The sequence below is a fragment of the Marmota marmota genome, unplaced genomic scaffold (assembly GCF_001458135.2).
Source record: "Marmota marmota marmota unplaced genomic scaffold, marMar, whole genome shotgun sequence".
Lineage (NCBI taxonomy): Eukaryota > Metazoa > Chordata > Mammalia > Rodentia > Sciuridae > Marmota > Marmota marmota.
In genome coordinates this window covers 6792176-6809241 of record NW_026000142.1, presented here as the reverse complement: position 1 = coordinate 6809241, position 17066 = coordinate 6792176, and the positions used below count along the sequence as shown (strand labels likewise).

The following is a 17066-nucleotide window of genomic DNA, read 5'->3' as shown; positions in this document are numbered from 1 at the left end:
AAAAAAAAAAAAAAAAAAAAAAGGAAGAAAGCTAAGCATTCTACTCTGTGCAAAGTACTTTGGGTGGGTGGAATGGTGGGGGAGGAAGCCAGGACACGCTGTTGCTAGTTTGTCTTCTTTCATTTAGAACACTCTATTTATATAGTAAATAAATATAAGCAGTCTCATACCTGTCTCCAGTCCTAGACCCCAGTCTCAAATACAACCACTTTGACTAAGTTGAAGCATGAAATCAGTCATCAATAGTAACTGTATTAGATCTATAAAACTGGGAATTTCATATGGTTCCACCTAACATTTCTACATATGGTTCTTATGGTGGCTATATTACCTGTTTTAAGATGAATTAATTTTAAATGTTATTTACTTTGTCAATAACCACTTGCCAGTCTTATGGGCAGGTCATGCTATAGCAACTGTTTTTTTTTTTTTTTCCTTTTTTTATCATCTGAGAAACACATGAGCGAAAGTATGTTTAGTTTCAAGGATGTTAATAACCTTTTAGAATTTTTGATATTTATTCTTTTATTTCCCACGTTTTTGATTGGTGTAGTTTAGTTGGACACATGGATGGGATTTGTTGTTACATATTTGTATATGCACACAATATTGGTATTCATTCTTAAAGCCTAAAAGAAATACAAAAAGTTTTATAATCAGAATTTCAGATTTTAAGATGAAAATATGGAGAAATTGATGCAGAGTACAGTTAGTAAAAACTGAAGCCAATCAATCTAACCATTTTAAGATTAAGTCTAAAGAAGTCAGCAGTTCACTCAATAAGTCATTTCTAGATGTCATGAAAAAAAACACTTAGCCAGACAAATGTTAGCTACTGTCTCTCCACTTCTAGTTTAATTTCCTATTTATAAGTTGGGCTGGGATTCCACAACTTGGACATGTGCAAAACATCTAGGGTCTTTTTTCTTATAAGAGTCTAATAAATGAACTACCTCAGGAAGAGAACAGAAAAGAATCGACGTAGAAGCAACGGTAATCTAGAGTAAGACATCGCCTCAGCTATGGGGAATGTCAATGCACCTAAACCAAAAGGGGAAAAGACAATTCAATTTCTGTTGACTATTAATTATTTTAAACAAAATTATTTTCTACTAATTTCCCTTTTACAATAATATATGAAGAACTAAATAGATAAATTTGTGTCCTTAGATCACAAATTTAAACTCCCCAGGAGCCAGGGAGGTAGGAAGGTGAACCATGAGTGCAACACACTAGTATTATGTGACAAGAAAGAACAGAAGATATATATATATGCACTTTTAGGAGATATATATATCAGCCTAACAAAACTCATCCTATCATGTTTCACAAATAATATTTCCCTTCAACTACGATTAGGATTTAACAAAGTCAGGAAAATCTACTTAAGTTTGATACCACAAATTATTTTGCTAAAGAAGTTTATGTTTGATAAAGATTGTTTCATCCCTTGTAAAGAAAAATAAGACCTGAGAGTGACTCCATTTCAATAAACAAAAAGAAAAAAGTATCTATAATATCAGTATTTATTGTCACAGAAATATTAAGAAATACTTAAGCTCTGGACTTTATCCCACAATAATATTCAAAGAATTGACTAAGTCCTAACTTTCTGAGAGCTAATCATTTTTGTCAGTTTTCAACCTGGTTTAACAAGCAAAACTATACTCTAACAGGAATATTTTTATCTGTCAAGAGCTTCACAAAGAGAAGACAGTTGGATTTTATCTACTTTCCCTTTTTTTTTTTTTTTTTTTTGAAAGTACTAAATATTAGAGACTCAACTAATTGGGAGATAAAGTTTTAAAAAGTGAATAGAGATAAACTTAACAACTTTTAATTGTTGGGAGTGAACTCAATTAGTAACTAGAATATCCAAATGCTGTTAGTTCAAGATTACATCTATCCACTCTTGGGATCTAAACAGTGAAAAAAGTGCAAATTCTGAAATCAATTCTTTACTGCCTGAGTGACCTCAGATGTTCTTTAAACTCAGTACAACAGTTACCTATAAAATAATACCTCCTTCACCCTTCACAGAGTCATCATAAAAATTAAATTAGATACGCAAACAAAAAGTTCTCACAATGCAAATGCTGATGCTATTCAAGTAATTCATAGCAATGTAACTCAACAAAACCTAATTTCATCCCTTTTGTCATACCTAGCAGAAAAAATAAAAAATTTTTAATTAAGATTTTTTTCTTCTTTAAAAAAGAAGAAAAAATCAGAGGAAAGGAGCAAGATATGCCTAGGCAAAGTAAACTTTCTGGAAGGATAGCTAAAAACTATTAAAGGGATTGAATGTGTGTTTAGTTCAATGAGAAAGTGTTTGCCTTGCATGTAAGAGGCCCACAAAAGGAAAGAAAAAAAAAGTGTCAAAGGGGGGAAATTGAAATAACTTTTATTTTTCACTTTATCTAAACTTCTATCAAAAGGGGCAGATTGCAAATAACTTTTATAATCTCTTCCATTTAGAATACTTTGTTTCTAAAATTCCTTCAATCAAAACTTCATATAATATATATACATGAGACACAATGAACAAAAGCATACTTTTGTTTTCCAAATCTTGTACAGTATGAATACATGACCTTCTTAAATTTTGTTTTTAAAATCACCAAATATAATGAAGTAGCAAGAATTTATGCTTTATACCTGAAAGATTTCTTTTTTTAATATTTTTTAGATGTGTAGACCTTTATTTTATTCATTTACATAAACTTCGTGCTGAGAATCAAACCCAGTGCCTCACACATGCTAGGCAAGCACTCTACCACTGAGCCACAGCCTCAGCCCCATATACCAGAAAGATTTCTGAAAGGAAGACTCCACAAGGTCCAGCTACAATTTTTAGAACAGTTTTCTATCTGGTCAATTTTATTCTTATAAGAGAGCTAACAGAAAAAAGCAAATCTCCCCTCACAGCAAGCAAAGAGAGTCGAAAAGAACCCTGTGCTGAGCTATTCACCGTCCACATTACTCTTATGTTTATCTCTAGACGTTTTCCTCTGTCCATAAAATAAACAGATATATTTCAGATGTAGAAAAAATGGAAATGCTTTTGCCCCTTGGAAAAAGTCCTTCCCTGCCTGTTCACTATCTTTGTATAAGTATTAAGGAAAACAGAAGCAAGATAGGATCTACTGACAGGATCTTGGGGAAATATGGAAAATTAAATGGACAAAATAAATGAAGTTATGTGCTTTCACTTTAAATCGGCAATTTAATCAAAAATTGATTCTTTTTTTTAAAAAAAGTCTAAAAATAAGTCCAACTCTAGAAAGCTGGGAAAGGGAAAAAGAAAGGAAGCATTTACCTGAAGCATCTCCAACTTTAAAATCACTGTCATCTGAACTATCATAATCAAGAGCTTCTAGGAGAGAAGCTGCCAAAGGCTTCACCTGCCTCCTCTTGGAGCTGCGATCCACTGTTAAGAGAAAAACATGACATTGTCATTCATCATCACACCAAACACGGGCGAGAGATGTGATGTTGAGGGAAGATAAGGATAACTTCGTGCAGGGAATCTTTCTCTACCATCTGGGCAATTGGCGTCAGGGAAAGGTAGGAGTGGGGAAGAGAGCTGCGGAGGGCTTCAGCCCACTAAGGTGAGCTGCTAAAATGAGCATCTCCAGCCCCGGGGTGCGGCCAACATCAGTTCAGGCCGGCCAAAATCCAACCTGACCCTCTCCTTGCACAACTTATAAAGAGGTTTCTGCGACTCACTAGCAATCCCTCATTAAAATACTGTAGCAGTCAACAGAAAACGCCAAGCCCAGGGAATAAACGTCGGGTTCATTCCTAAGGACTGGGGAGGGTAGCTTCCAAGAACCGTCCAGGATCCAGCGGTTCCCGCCCACCCCCTCCCAGCTCTCCCAAAGCCCTGACTGATACAAGGGCTGAAACGGGTCTCTCTCCCCACAGAGGCCTCGGATACACTTACTAAGGAATCCGTGAGGTGGTCGTTTGGAGGATACCTAGGGAGAGGCTGCGGGACCACAGGCAGCCCAGTCACCGCTGAGGTCGGGGACTGGGGCGACGGAGACAAGTCAGAAAGATGCCACTTAAAATCGGCGGCGCCGATTTTACAGGGACGCTACCAGGAGCAGCCCCACCTTCACTCCCGCCCCCCGCCCCCCAGTTCTAGCCCGGCCCCCGCTACTGGCGCCCCCTCCCACGATGCTCCCTGGCCAGAGGCGCCCTCCGGCCCAGGCAGCGCGGCCAACACGGTGGCCCTGGGGAGTTAACTTCCCCCGGTTAAAACCAATAGAAAAAATAAAATAAAGAAAATCTTTATTAGCCTGCACCAGAAGCAACAAAAGACCCACAACTTGCACAGTCTGAGAACGACTGCCTGAAACAATAGGGAAAGCAACGACCCGGATACAGCTCTGAGAAGAAGGAAGTGAAAACGCAAGGGTAACTGCGGCCCTGAGACCAACAGGAGCTGAGAGCGCGTGCGCTGTCCTCTCAGCCGCGCTCCCTCCCAGGGTATAGGAGCCGAAAAGAGCCGAGTCCAGCCGAGTAGTGCCGAACAGAAGTGAGCACGCTTAGATTCCGTAAGGCTCCGCCTATAGCCCCTAGGCCCCGCCCACCCTGAACCTAGTCTTGCCTCTCAATCCAAATCATGGGAGACCAACTCCTGTTTCTGGTCTTTGTTATTTAAGGATTTATTTGGAGTAAACTTAGAACAAAAAGACGTTTGCTGCCTTAACCCTCTACCAAAAACCATAAGTGATACAGCTACACTACCTGCTACGTCAATTAAGAGTATCTTGGAACATGCAAAAGATTATTTATTACAAAAGGGTAGCACAAAAATCATGAGGCCTTGCTTAATTGCTGCTGTGAAAATTATTAATCAAACAGAGAAAAAGAGTTTATTTAATTATATTATATTCATTATATATATTGAACTGTGGACCATCATTTCCACATAAAGTAAACTCAGTACTTTGCTAAGAGAAAAAAGAAAGAACACATGCAGGGGAAAAATTCCTTTTCAAAGGTATAGTGTATATTTTCTTAGATTATATGTCTACATGAATGTCTTGAATCCACTTAGGAAATTTATTTTTCAAGATAAGTGTTTAAACCCATAAAAATATAAGGACAATATGTACAACCAGACATGGCAGTCTTTGAACCATTTCAAATGTCACATTTATTCTCAAACATGTTAACATGTTTTTAAATGTTATTAAAGGTTAGAATTTGAAGCAGTTTTAATAGTTATTTTAAAATATCTATATCAAGGGTAGAAAAAGGTTTGGAAGAAGGTGATTCAGTTCATTCAAATATACTTTAAATGGCAATGTTCGTAGCATGCAAAATACAGTGTTATGAAAGACTAAATTTGCAGGAATCAAATCATATAATACAGTGGTGGAGCTTATTCTTTAAAGAAACATGTTAAATTATTTTGCAAAAGTAAATTAGAATTGTTCTGGGGGGCTGTAGCTCTGTGATAAAGCACTTGCCTAGTGTGAGGCACTGGATTTGATCCTCAGCACCACATAAAAATAAAAATACTGTGTGTCCACCTACAACTAAAAAAATATTTAAAAACAAAAAAGCAAACTGGAATTTAATTGTGTAATATTAAACTCGAACAATATTTAGTAAATACTTATATGGAGCAATTTATAGGATGTAACCTCTGCAATAGTTATTGTGTTTTCTTTGCCAGAGCTTAAGGTAAAGTTGAAGATTTAGTTAGGTAAATTACTGTATATTGTGTATAAGCTTACGGAAAAAAAAAAAAAGTACACACGCTAATACTGGAGGAAGCCCTCAGGAAAAGCATCCTGTAGAAAATTATATTTACAGACATAAAGTATCTGAATTAGTCAGAGAAGCAGGGAAAGGAGACAGATGTTCCAAACCAAGGAAAGGATATATATGCAAGTGCACAGGGCTAGGAGAACCTATTGAAACTGAGTATCTGATTGGTACATAAAGATGTTGAAAAAAATAAAGAAAGAAAAAGAAATAAAATTTCAACATTGGAAATTTGGGATGTATTTTTTGACAAGGTTTGGATCTGAATTCAGAGAGGACCCTATTACCAGTAGAATATGAGATATTGGCCAGGCACAGTGGCACACCCCTGAAATTCCAGTCACTTGGGATGCTGAGGCAGTAGAATCACAAGTTCAAGGCCAGCCTCAAAAATTTAGTGAGACCTTGTCTCAAAATAAAAAATAAAAGGGGCCAGGGATAATGTAGTTCATTGATAGAATGCCACTAGATTCATTCTCTAGTACTGCAAAACAAGAAAAATAATCAAAAGGAGAAATAATTCAACCGTAAAGAAGAATGATATTACATGATTTTCAGGAAAATTAGACCATTATATTAAGCAAAATAAAGCCAAATTCAGAAAGTCAAGGATCATATATTTTCTCTCATATGTGGAAGCTAAAGGGAAAAAAAATAGGTAAAAAAAAAGAAAGTGTGGGGTGGGGGGGAAGGAAGAAGGGGGGGTTTTATGAAAGAAGATCCATATAATAGAGGAAAGGAAGAGAAGGAGAGAAGAGCAGAGGGAAAGTAAAATATTGGAGAAGGAAATGGACCAAATTACATTGTTACATTGTGCATTTACCAAAATGTAATAACAAATCCCCCTATTGTGTATAATTATAATGAGCCAATAAAAAGTATGGGAACAAAAAGAAGCAATGAGAAATAAATGGGCCGGCTGGGCTGGGCTGGGCTGGGCTGGGCTGGGGTAACAGCTTTAACAGCCTTTGAGAAATTTGAGAATAATGAAAAACTCAGAGTTTTAAATTCTTGGCTTGTCCCAAAAAATGAAGAGTTTCTCTGATTGCTCAAAAACAGGATTTCTCAATTTTTATAATATGGGTGTTTGGGACCAGATAATCTGTTCGTGGAAGGCTGTCCTGTGCTTTATAGGATATTCCAGCTTCTCTTGCCTCTACCCACTATATTCCAATAACAGCTTGCCTTTGCCCAATTTGTGACAACTAAAAATGTATACAGACATTGCTACATGTCCTTTGGAAAGAAAAATCACTGCCACTGCCCACCCATTCACGCCTCACAGAGAAACGTTGCTCCAAAAGAATCTCATCTCATGAAATCATAGAACTGATATAGCCAATAAGCCAGTGAATCAGAACCCACAAAGTTGAGATTTTAGGCAAGTTTGTATACTGATTGTTCTCATGTCCATCTCTGTTGCATCCTTTTCCTGCATCCTATAACTGTTCAGTTCCCAGTGTGCTCCAAGGGACCAGGACAAATTCTGACCCTGAAAGAGATAGTTTTTCATTTATATTAGGAATAGTGACCCTAAGCTGGTGGTAGCATGACTTTTGTTATTTTTATTATGAGGAAATTTATGTGTAGAAGGCTTTGTATAGCTGCTGAGTAGACAAGGAAGAAGAGTGTGCTAAACATTCTACCCTGGCACTCAACTTTCACTCATACCACATCTTAGTCTACACTAATGGTTCTGTAAAAATTAAAATCTACATTTCTCAGACTCCTGTAGAAACAGGATTGAGGTGTGATTTAGATTCTGCCAATAACATGAATTTCTAAGATTTGAAAGTTGAAAAGTATCCCATTTCCTACAGTTATGGCAGCAAACTCCAATAGGCATGAGCTCCAATATGGAGCTACCAGTCAACTTACTCTAGTGTCTAAGTAGAAGTATCATGGGTATCAGGTGGCTTTATTATGGGCAGCCACAAAAGCAATAAGAGTATCAGCTTCCTGGTAACTTGCTTGCAAATACAATTATATAGTCTTGCTGTCAAACTTCTAGAAATTTCCCCTAATTTCTTTTCTAGGGCATCCTTTGATTTTATAGATACCACGTTTCAGCTATTAAATTATTTTCTGCTTGAAAACATGGTTTCTGTTTCCAGTGCACTGTACATTGACTGATATGCAACTTCTTAAAAACACACACAAAAAAAACTTTTATGTTGTCTCTTCCCTTCAACTAATAGCAATCCAACTTGGCAATCCAAGAGCCTAGCCGCTGGCCAAACAGCTGTCATTTATAATCCCTTAAGAAGATCATAAATCCTTTGCAGAAAATCCATGGCTGATTTTATCTTGCTATAGTTAGAATTTCAGACATATTCAAGAGAAAACAATGTTGATGAAGTAGAAAAAGCTTGTGCTGAAATTTCTGAGCTTCAAGAAAATCTTAATTGTCCCCAGAGTGGAAAAAGTATCTCTACAAAGAAATAAAAATTAGTTTCAAGTAAAAATTCTGAACTTCAACTTTGGAAAGCTAGATATTCTAAAATAATTTCAAAGTTTCCTAATGAAGACTTCATTGATGATCACCTTTTGTTTGTTTGTTTGTTTGTTTTGTGTTTGTACTAGTGATTGAACTCAGGTCCTATGGTGTGCTAGGCAAGTACTCTACCATTAAAGTACATACCCAGCCTTTTTTTAAATTTTATTTTGAGACAAGGTCTCACTAAATTGCCCAAGCTGACCTTGAATTGGCAATCCTCCTGCCTCAGCCTACCAAGTAGCTAGTTTTATAGGTATGTGCCACTGTACTCAGCAACCATTTTCAAATTGTATTAAATATACTTACTACAGAATTATTTATAGTATTTAAATGGCATGGATCTACTCTAGTATTACATGAGTAAAAACTATTCACATAGGTATAAAATGAATAATATTAAAAATTTTTTATTAAGTTTATTAACTAACCTTCCATAGATGGTATGTATACATGGTATAAAAATTGTAAATGCACAAAAAAGTACCATGAAAACTAAATTTTCATCCTATCTTTGGGCTCTAGCCAGTCAGTCATTTCTCTAAACATAACAATATTAACTTTTTAAAAAAGTCGCTTGTGGGAGGCCAACCTTACGGGTGACTGAGTTACACTCCCCAGCTGGGTGCTGAGGCGCTCAGTCACAGAAATGGGTGTGTCTTGCTACAGCCCCATGGGTAAAGCTATGCTCACTTGTTCCTTTGTAATATAACCCCTTGCCCTGTTTAGGACAGAATCTTCCATGGAAGTGCCTTGTGTGTGTCCCCTCCTCTTACTGTGCCCTTGGGTGTGGCCTACCCAGGTGTCAGTCAACCTGCAGACAGTGGACATCATGAAGATAGACTCAGCCCCCTGAAACCTGACCCCTTGCCTCATTTGAATAGCTTCTCCTCAATAAAAGGGGTCTCGTGCTTGCTCTCTCTCTTTCTGCTGACCCTTAAAGTCAGAGGAGCCTTCACAGCAACCCCAAAGAAAAAGGTATTTGTGTCTCTTGTGTGGTTATTTCGTGCAGCCCATTTAGCCCCGTTTAACTAGAGTGACCCCTGAGCCTTTTAGTCTCGAGAACAGAAACCCGGCAGTCGCTTAGCTCAGAACTTAGTTTTTATAACAGCTTCATTAAGATATAATTCACATACTATAAAATTTAGCCATCTCTAGTGTAAAATATAGTGGGGTTTAGTATCAAAAAGTTCTATCACCACTATCTAATTTCAGAATATTTATTTACTCCTAAAAGAAATCCTACATACATTAGCAGTTAATCCTCATCCTCCCAAACCTACACCCTAGCAATCATAATCTATTTCTGTCTCTGTAGAATTTCCTATTCCAGATATTTCATAGAAATAGAATAAATATATGCAGTTTTATGTGTCTGGATTCTTTCACTAAACATAATGTTTTCATGGTTCATTCATCTATTTAACATAATTTGTTTTTAACTAACATGATAATGTAAAATGCTATCAGTATTTTGTAGGGAAAAAGGATAAAAGTGAAAAGTGAGTTCTCCAATATTTGCTATAATTGCTGTATAGTATACAGATCTCTGAGATAAGCTGAGATATTTAATCATGTTTTCAGTAAAAAGTTTCAGGGTGGCAGTCTTAGGAGCTGTATTTCACAAGGGGTAAGTCCCAAACAAACAAAGCAAATGGATGTAGAAAACAGTAGTAGAACAACATCATAAAGTGAACAATATTGTGTGTTAGATAAAGTTAGTTAGATATATGAGGTTTCATATCATCAACTCAAAAGTTGGGAAAGCTTTCAGAAAAAAAATGCACAAATGACATCTTTTGCTATTTTTAATCAATCAAATCTCTAAATGATAAATCATTAAAAAATGCTCTAACATTGCTCTACATGTACACAACTCAGGTTTTTTTGTATTTATTGGAAAATATAATCGAAAAAAAAATGTGAAAACCAAATGTACAAGTCAAAAGGTCATCCATCATAAAGCAAAGTCTTTATAAACACCAAGCATGATAGCACATGCCTGTAATTCCAGTGAATCAGGAGCCTGTGTCAAGAGGACTGCAAGTCTGAGGTCAGCCTTAACCACTAGTGAGATCCTATCTGAAAGAAAAAAATAAAAAGGGCTTGAAACACTCAGTGTTAAAGCACCCCTGGGTTCCATCTTCAGTATGGCATAAACAAAATAAAACAAACAAACAAATAAAAGGCACCAACCAAGCTGGGTGCGGTGATGCACACCTGTAATCCCAGTGGCGGGGGAGGCTGAGTCAGGAGGATCATGAGTTCAAAGCCAGCTTCAACAAAAGCAAGCCGCTAAGCTACTCAGTGAGACCCTGTCTCTAAATAAACTACAAAATAGGGCTGGGGATGTGGCTGAGTGGTTGAGTTCCCTTGAGTTCAATCCCTGGTACCAAAAAAAAAGCACCACCCATGTTCACACCAAAGAAGAAAGAAACCTCCCTAGAGGGAGTCCCTACAATTAATACCACTCATGTCTACTTTCAAATGTGTATAAATAGAACCATTCAATATGCATTGTTTTGTTTCTGGTTTCTTTGACTATTAATTTTTATGTTATTGCATATGTAGTTGTTAGGGCACTTGAGTTGCAGAAGCACATTTGTGAATGTACCACAATTTATTTATTCATTTTATGTTTTATTAACATTTTAGCTTTTTCAAGTTTCAGGCTATTATAAATTATTCTGTATGTTCTTTTTAGTGTTTCTTAGTGCATATATGTGCAAACTTTTGTTAGGTTTATACCTCAAAATAAAATTAATGGATCATGGGTATCCAAATATCCAACTTTAGTAGGAAAAAAAAAAAGACTTTTAAAGTATAGTACAAATTTACATTTATACCAGCAATTTATGTAGGGGTTTTTTCCTTTCTATTCTATATGATACCTGAAAAGAGTCTTAAAGGTTCTTAAGAGTCTTTTCCTTAACATCTGACATCCGATTTGCAACAATCTTTGCTACTGTGTCTCTAGTTTCCCCCTCTCTTCTAGTCTCCATTGTCTTGTATTTTGACACTCATACTTTTATCTTTTTTTTTGTTCATGCCCTATCTTCTTCATCTCTTACACTCTCCTTTTTGTTTAATGGTTTATTCTTTAATTTAACTATTCTCTCTCATTTTACTGTAAGTAGTAAAGAGAAACAAGGCTGTGCCTTCAACACTTTGCTTATAAATCTCCTCAGCTAAATATCCAAGTTAATGACTTCTAAGTTTTTTTATAGCCCATAATAAAAACACAATTCAGCCAAGTTTTCTACCACTTATAACAAAAAGTACTTGTCTTTCAGGTTTGTTTTTTTTTTAATATTTATTTTTTAATTATCGGTGGACACAACATCTTTGTTTGTACGTGGTGCTGAGGATCGAACCAGGGCCGCACGCATGCCAGGCGAGCGCGCTACCGCTTGAGCCACATCCCCAGCCCCTTGTCTTTCAGTTTTCAATATGTTCCTTATTTCTTCCTGAGTCCTCACTAAAAGTTCCTTTAACATTCAAGTTTTTGCAAATATTCTTTTCACCAGTGACTTGGGAGGTTGAGGCAGGAGGATCTCATCAGAAACTTACCAAGGCCCTAAGCAACTTAGTGAGAGCCTGTCTCAAAATAAAAAATAAAAAGGGCTGAGGATGTTGCTCAGTGGTTAAGCACCCTTAGGTTCAATTCCTGATACCAAAATTAAAAAAAATTCTGTTCATAACTACACACACACACCGTATATGCATGACTTCTTTTGATGTCCATATGTCTATTAACTGTCTCTTCATGAAAATCCAGGTTGTTTCTAATATTCACTTCAAAATTCCCCCAGCTTCTACTAGTTACCCAATCTAAAGTCACTTCTATATGTTTAGGTATTTGTTATATCAGTATCCCACATTTGATACCAAAATTTATATTGTTTTTTAAGACTGCATAGAAGCAAAGTATGGTGGCACAGATCTGTAATCCCAGCAGCTAAAAAGGTTGAGAAATGAGGATCATAAGTTCAAGGCCAGTTTTAATTTTAGCAAAACCCTAAGGAACTTAGTGAAACCCTGTCTCAAAATAAAAAAGCAAAAGAGCTTGGGATATGTCTCAGTGGTAAAGCACCCTTGGGTTCAATCCCCAGTAAAAAATTGTCACCACCACCACAGAAAAAAAAAACTTAAACAAACAAACAAAAAGAACTGAATAAAAATTACTACTGTTATGGTTTATATATGAGGTAAGCCCCAAAAGTTCATTAATAAAACAGGGCAAGAAATTCCGAGGTGAAATGATTGGGTAATGAGAGCCTTAATCTAATCAGTGGATTAATCCTCTGATGGATTAACTGGGTGATAACTATGGTCAGGTAGGGTGTGGCTGGAGGAGGTAAGTCACTGGAGGAATGTCTTTGAGGTTTCTATTTTGTCCCAGGTGAGCAGAATTCTGTTTCCTGATTGCCTTGTTCTGCTGCTTTTCTTCCCTAGGGACTTCCCCCATGGTATTCTGCTTTACCTCAGGCCCAGAGCAAAGGAATCAACCCTATATGGACTGAGACCTCTGAAATCATGAGCACCAAATACACTTCACCTTATCTAAAATTGTTCTTGTCAGTTCTGTTGGTCACACTTTGAAAAGATGATTAAAACAATTACAAATTAGGTGTCTTAAAACAAGAGGAATTTCCTTTCCCACCATTCTAGAGGTCACACTTCTAAAATGAAGGTGGATATAGGACTATGCTCCTTCCAAAGACTCTGATAGTCCTCCTTGCTGCATAGAGGAGAGCACAGACCAGATGATCTTGCTTGAGATTCAGTTGACAGGAAGGAACCTGCAGAAACATTCTCATTATGCTAAGAATATTGATTCAAGCTACTAGGTGTGTTACAATTCATAAACAGATTTAGCAAATTATCAGAATACAATGTCAACATACAAAAACCAGTTGTGTTTTTACACAGTAACAATGAATAATCTGAAAAGGAAGTGAAAAAATCAATTCCATTTATAAGGGCATCAAAAAGAATAAAATATAGTAATTAACTTAATCAAGGAGATAAAACACTTGCACAATGAATATTAAAATCATTACTGAAAGAAATTAAAGAAGATGTAAATAACTAAAAAGAAATTCCATGTTCATGGATTAGAAGACTTAATATCTCTAGAGTATACTCAAAACAATCTACAGATTCAGTGCAAGCCCTCTTAAAAATCTCAATGATGTGTTTTGCAGGAATAGAAAAATCCCTCCTGAAGTTTATATGAAACTCAAGATCTCCTGATTACCCAAAACAATCTTAAAAAATACAAAGTTGGAGAATTTACATTACCTGATTTCAAAACTTACTAAAACCCAATTATCTGTATATTTAGAACAGAAATAAACCCTCACATATGTGGGCCTAGCATTTCTTTTGCCTTTCTTTATTTCTTTATTTTTTTAAATGAAGGTTTATTAAGATGTAATGGGAACTGGGCACAGTGGTGCATGCCTGTGATCCCAGTTACTTGGGAGGCTGAGGCAGGAGGATCACAAATTCAAAACCAGCTTCAGCAACTTAGCAAGGCCCTAAGCAATTCAGTGAGACCCTGTCTCTAATAAAATATAAAAAGGACTGTAGATGTGGTTCAGTGGTTAAGTGTCTCTGGGTTCAATCCCTGGTACCAAAAAAAAAAAAAGTATATATTTATAGTGTACAATGTGCTGTTTTGGTATATGTGAAATAAAGTATTTATTGCAATCAAGCTAATTATCAGTCATAACTTCATATCACCTTTTTGTAGGGCGAATATTTAAAATTTAATCTTTTAGTAAATTTAAAATATAAAATTCAGTATTATTAGGTGGGTGTGGTGACACACACCTGTAATCCCAGCAGCTTGGGAGGATGAATTCAAAGCCAGCCTCAGCAACTTAGAGAGGTCCTAAGTAATTCAGCAAGAAACCTATCTCTAAATAATATATTTGTGTACACACACACACACACACACACACACACGTGTGTTGGGGATGTGGCTCAATGGTTAAGCACCTCTGGGGTCAATCCCCTGTATTAAAAAATTAAAATTAAAAAGACAAAAAAGAAAAGAAAATTCAGTATTATTAACAAGAGGCACCAAACTCTATCTTAGATCTCTAAAACTTCTGTCTTGCATAACTGAAACTTTGTCCCCTTTGCTCAACATCTCTCCATTTCCCCCATTTTTTGGCCCCTGGGAAATCACCAAACTTCTCTCAACTTCCATGAGTTTGAGTTTTTTTCCTGGCAGTTTATAAATCTCCATTTCCCTCAGGTCAATTATTGAGGCCTTATTTTATGCCTTTGGTGATATTTTTCCCCTGAGTATGTAAGATCCTATGGCCTTATGTTGGTGTCTGTACTTGTGAACAAGTAGCCACTTCTTTTAACTTTTATGGACTGGATTCAGCAAGGAAATTCCTTCCCATTCAGCTTGTCCACAGATTTTGAACGGGCCATTTGGTGGGTCCCAGGGTTAGTCTTGCTGCTGGAGTCCTTTGGCAGGTTAATCTGGTGCCCAGGTCAGGGGAGGGGTGGGTAAGTTGGATTCTGTGTCCCCTGAAGTGAGTATATAGTTTTAGTAATCCCGACGTCTGGGGACAAGAAACAGCTGGCTCTGGGATTCACTGGAACAGGCCAATACAGAACTGGGGTTAATAGCAAAGTCAGGTGTGCATATCACTCTCCTTCCCCCATGCCAAAAGAAAGTTTTGTACCTAGGAGAATTATTCACAATAGCCAAGAGGGGAAAGAAAACTAAATGTCCATTACTGAAAAAATAAAGATAACATGGTATACAGATTTAATGGAATATATTTTAGTCTTAAAAAGGAAGGAAATTCTGGGGCAGGAGTTGTAGCTCAGTGGTAGAGCAGTTGCCTCGCAAGTGTGAGGCACTGGGTTTGATCCCAGCACCACATATAAACAAATACAGGCATTGAGTCCATATTAAAAAAAAGGAAGGAAATTCTGACATATACTATGAGTTAAACTTTAAAACATTATACTAAGTGAAATAAATCAGCTAACAAAGAATAAAACTGTATTCTACTTATATGAGGCACCTAGCGTAAACAAAATCATAGACAGTGGAATGGTGGTTGTGTAGGGATAAGAGGCGGCAGAAATGGGAAATTATTGCTTAATGGATAGATAGCTTCAGTGGAGATGGAACAGGTTAGGAACAACATCATGGATTTAAAAGACATAGGGGTGGTGATTCTTACCATTACTCCATTGAACTTATCTATTGGAACTGTGGAGAAGAAAGATGGATCTTGGAGAATAACAATGAATATTGAAAACCTAATGAGGTGGTGATTTTAATTTCAGCTACCATCCTAGATGTGGTTTCGTTGCTAAAGAAATCCATATATACCCTGGATCCTGGTATCTAACCTTTGCACTGGCTAGTGCTTTTGTAGCTATAGATGTTTTTAGAGACCATTAAAAGTAGTTTGTTTTCCTTTTGCTAGTAACATATGTTGACTGTCTTATCTTGGGGCTATGTCAATTCTCCAGCACTCCTGAAAGGGTCTTGATCAGATCTATACACCATAGGGAATCATCTTGGTCAGTTTCATTGATAGTGTCATATTAATTGGAGCAGCTAACAGAGAATTAACAATTACTCTAGATATATTGGTAAGAAACATGCAGGTCAGTTTGTACAAAGTAAATCTGACAAAAAAAAAAAAAAGTCAAGTTTCTGTCACCTCAGTGAAATTGCTAGGGTTCCAGAGGTCTGGAACATATCAAGATATCTCTTTCAAAGTGAAGAACATGATACCACTTCTGTTGTTTATTGTGATGCATAATACTTTATGGGTCTCTTTGTATTTAGGAGGCATTTATTTAATTTCAATATGCTATTCTGACCCATTTACCGAGCAAACTGAAAAGCTTCTGGTTTTAAGTTGGGCCCAAAATAGGAGAAGATTCTGCAACAGTCTAGGCTGACAGGCATATTGCTCTTTAACTAACTAGTATAGCTATTAGTTCTTGAAGCTTGTTACTATGCTACCTGAGTTATTTATTATCAACTGGGTATTATGTGGCAAAAAAAAGTCATAAGGTTGTACGTGAACAGTTACATTCCATTACCAAATGGAAATATGAGAAGCCAAATGAATTTGGTCAGTTCTTAAAAACATAAATAACTTGTATGAGCAAGTGTTGCAACTGACCATGGTCCGTACTCCAGCAATAGTGCCTCATTCTCCCCTATGCACCTGCATACTGGCTCCATAGCGAATTCCCCATTTCCAGTTGTGTGTGTGTGTGTGTGTGCATGTGCACTAAAGATTGAATCCATGGCCTGGTGTATGCTAAACATATGCTTTACCCATTGAGCAACAACTAGGGGACACTATTAGAGCCTGGTCTATAGATAGATCTGCATTAATGCTGTCAATACCTATAAAGTAGATACTTATAGCAGTATAGTGCTATTCTGGGTTGCCCCTAAAAGACAGTAATAAAAAAATCATCTTACCAGGAGGCAGGACTTTTAGCATTTCATCTCAGTATTGATTTAATTTGGTAGGAAAGACAGCCAGAAGTATGGATACATGTTGATTCGTAAGTGTGTGTCAAATGTTTTGGTTGGATGACCAAGGATATGAAAGGAACATAACTAGAATATTGGTGACAATGAGATTTGAGAAAAAGATTTGTAGATAAAGCCTTCAAAATTGGCAGAGAGTGTGAAAATATTTGTGTTTCAGATGGATTCTCATTAAAGAGCTGCTAAGTAGAGAAGAATATGAATAATCATGGAAGGAACACTATTTGT

General features: G+C 36.6%; 1 protein-coding gene across 5 annotated transcripts in view; it reads right to left on the bottom strand.

Annotated features, from left to right (window-relative positions):
- The window catches only part of Phf14 (PHD finger protein 14), a 183694-nt gene extending 179282 nt beyond the window's left edge, over positions 1 to 4412 (bottom strand). For 3 of the 5 annotated variants that reach the window (XR_007341522.1, XM_015488259.2, XM_048785996.1), the window contains exons 1-2: positions 3947 to 4412; positions 3320 to 3430 (exon numbers count right to left, since the gene is read on the bottom strand). Coding sequence is in view for 3 of the 5 variants with exons in the window: in XM_015488259.2 (XP_015343745.2) it covers positions 3320 to 3430; position 3947 (112 nt within the window). In the remaining 2 variants the exon portion in view is untranslated. The remainder of the gene's footprint in view (positions 1 to 3319; positions 3431 to 3946) is intronic. The other 2 variants (XR_007341523.1, XM_048785997.1) reach the window with 1 other exon arrangement.
- Between the last annotated feature and the right edge of the window lie 12654 nt (positions 4413 to 17066).